This window comes from Hippocampus comes, unplaced genomic scaffold (genome assembly GCF_001891065.2).
Source record: "Hippocampus comes isolate QL1 unplaced genomic scaffold, H_comes_QL1_v1.1 scaffold1011, whole genome shotgun sequence".
NCBI lineage: Eukaryota > Metazoa > Chordata > Actinopteri > Syngnathiformes > Syngnathidae > Hippocampus > Hippocampus comes.
In genome coordinates this window covers 10058-12562 of record NW_017805232.1, presented here as the reverse complement: position 1 = coordinate 12562, position 2505 = coordinate 10058, and the positions used below count along the sequence as shown (strand labels likewise).

At 40.6% G+C, this 2505-nt stretch overlaps 1 protein-coding gene and 1 non-coding gene across 2 annotated transcripts; one reads left to right on the top strand and one right to left on the bottom strand.

Annotated features, from left to right (window-relative positions):
• Positions 1-404: 404 nt before the first annotated feature.
• On the bottom strand, positions 405-515 carry trnal-caa (transfer RNA leucine (anticodon CAA)). The gene is made up of 2 exons: positions 478-515; positions 405-450 (listed from the first exon to the last, which is right to left on the bottom strand). It is a non-coding gene; the product is annotated as a tRNA-Leu (tRNA).
• A 182-nt stretch (positions 516-697) lies between these two features.
• On the top strand, positions 698-2281 carry cox7b (cytochrome c oxidase subunit 7B). Its single transcript, XM_019869391.1, has 3 exons — positions 698-832; positions 1690-1805; positions 2081-2281. The coding sequence occupies exons 1-3, from the start codon at positions 796-798 to the stop codon at positions 2162-2164; spliced, it is 237 nt and encodes a 78-aa protein (XP_019724950.1). The 5' UTR covers positions 698-795; the 3' UTR covers positions 2165-2281.
• Positions 2282-2505: the final 224 nt, after the last annotated feature.

The window sequence follows — 2505 nt, the reverse complement described above, 5'->3', positions numbered from 1 at the left end:
TGAAAACTTGGCCAAACAACGGCTTGTACCTCAAAAACTCATCAACGGGGCGCTCATATGGCACCGCTGTATTCAAAGAACTTTAATCCAAACATGTAAATCCTTCCACCTTTTAAACGGCAGCTGAGGCAAACAAGTCACTGCCAATCCCCCAAACAATCATGAAATGATCATTTAAATCACAACATATCACAATGTGTACCGATGGAATAAAAGAAGCAAAAACAGGAGAGAACATGTATTCAACTTTCCAGCGCACTTGTAACATGACTTAGTGCATTGAAAAAAGAGATGTTGCAGTTTTCAAATGACAATTTATATTCAAACGACGCGTTCCTACTGCATCTGTATCGCAAGCCACAGCTATCAAAATATATAATTCAGAATCCTCCGCAAAAGGTATGTGTCAGAAGTGGGATTCGAACCCACGCCTCCATTCGGAGACCAGAATACCCGTTTGACGGAAGGAGGTGCATCCTTGAGTCTGGCGCCTTAGACCACTCGGCCATCCTGACACTGACAGCAAGTACGATCATTATTGTCATTTTATACTTTAATCAACCGAGGTAGGAAAATCACCCCAGACAAATATAGCATTCGTTCATGTTGTTAATGCCCAGAAGCGTACATTTTTCTTACTGCATTCGTCTTTTTTGCACATGTGTCACGAGAAGTCAACGACACCGACTGCGCATGCTCACATTAACCATAGGTCACTTCCGTCGCAAAAAAAAAAAAAAAAAAAAACCCGACCTACTTCATTTCCTACGTTCAAGGGTATCTGCAAGTCTCATCATGTACAGATTCGCGAAAGCCGCCGTCAACATCAGCGGTAAGACTAAGACGACCTGGCATGATCAAATACATGTTTATTGGCTTTCAAGAAATCGTGCTAGCTATTAAGCGTCTGTGATTCCTTAAACGCGTCTCCGGCGGGTCACCCTGGCCAGCGTGCTAACATGCAAGCTAATGCTAACAGCTCCGGTTTGCCATGTCTTTCAGCATTCATCGTTAATACAGGTTTTAAGAGCTTTAAAATTGGAGTCAGATTGACAAATTGGCTGAATTCACACTGCTCGACACGTTTGTTGTTGTTGTTGTTGCTGCTGCTTGCTACTGTGGAGTGGGAATTTAATCGCAAAGTTGCAGTCGTGTGTATGTCGGAAAGGCGCTGTAGTACAACATAGTTGAAAAGTCCTAAACTGAGGAACCGTGTGTTAAAGTGTCCGTTCTCTTTGAAATAAATCATAAATACTAATAAAAATTATGTAAATGTGATCGTTTCACAATACAAATGCAATATTTTTGCTTCTTGAAGATGTACAGCATGCCTCACAATTCCTAGGTTCTGTGTTCAAATCTCACTTTACTTTTGGTGAAAACTGACTTTTTTTTTTTTTGGGGCTCCTTGTCCAAGAACCTTATAGGGTGAACAAAGTCAGCTGGGATAGGCTCACCATTCAACTCTAATAGATGGTGTAGTTTGAAAATGGAAGAGTGATGTGTGTCGACATACATTGTCCCAATCTTTTTGTTTGCGTTATGATTTGCGGCATGCATGCTATTAACTCTACAATCACATGTTGTGGCTTTCACAGCTTGAGTTCAAAAGGCCATGCAGATTGCAATCCAGCAAGACAAAGCTGTCTGTTCAAAGATGACAAATGCTGTATTACTCTCATCTTCCAGGTCAAGCTGCACGCCAAATGAGGCACGGGTCCAGTGCCCCACAGGACTTCCACTCTAAGTATGGCACCAGTGTGTTGGTTGGCGGGTTTGTCTTCTGCACAGCAGTGTGGTCATACGTAAGTGGACTTTGTCTGTTATTAGGGATTAGCAAGGTGGCAAGAGTCCCCCAAAATGACTCTGCTGCCACGCTCGTTCTAGCTGGAATGGCAACTTCACCTGCGGTACAACGCACCAATACTTCTGAAATACTTCACCAATATTTCTGAAAAACACTATCACTTCTGTCTTATTTTCATTGAAATCCAAGAAATTTAGTGCCATCCAGGTTTTGATTTCCTCCAGTCATGATAAAAGTATCGTGAGAGCACGCTTTTTTTCCTTTTTCTTACAGGTGGTGACTCAGACGGGAATCACTTGGAATCTGTCCCCTGTTGGGAAGGTGATGCCCAAACCATGGAGGGAGGCTGATGAATAATGCAAGAAAACATAAAAAGCCGCCATGGTTGAGGTCCAAACAAAAATCTTGCGACTGTACAGATGAACAGTAAAGTTTGTTTCAATATTGTCCAAATAAATTAAATGTGATTCTAGATTTGTGTGTGTTTTTTGTAATTTGTGTGCTTTATGCATAGAAAATATAATTCACACCAATGCGTTTCAGTAATAATAATTTGAGCAAGAATTTTAATTTTTATTTGTGATTTTTTTTAAGATTGTTTGATAATGTTAAAGTAATAAGAACGTTTGCTCGTGAATATAGAAAGTCTCATTTTAAAACTGTGTTTTGTTACTTGGTTTTCTCTATTGTGCCCACAA

Coding starts and splice junctions, on each gene's coding strand:
- cox7b (XM_019869391.1), top strand. CDS start 796: ATGTACAGATTCGCGAAAGCCGCCGTCAACATCAGCG. Junction 833..1,689: donor AGCCGCCGTCAACATCAGCG/GTAAGACTAAGA, acceptor CTCATCTTCCAG/GTCAAGCTGCACGCCAAATG. Junction 1,806..2,080: donor GCACAGCAGTGTGGTCATAC/GTAAGTGGACTT, acceptor TTTTTCTTACAG/GTGGTGACTCAGACGGGAAT.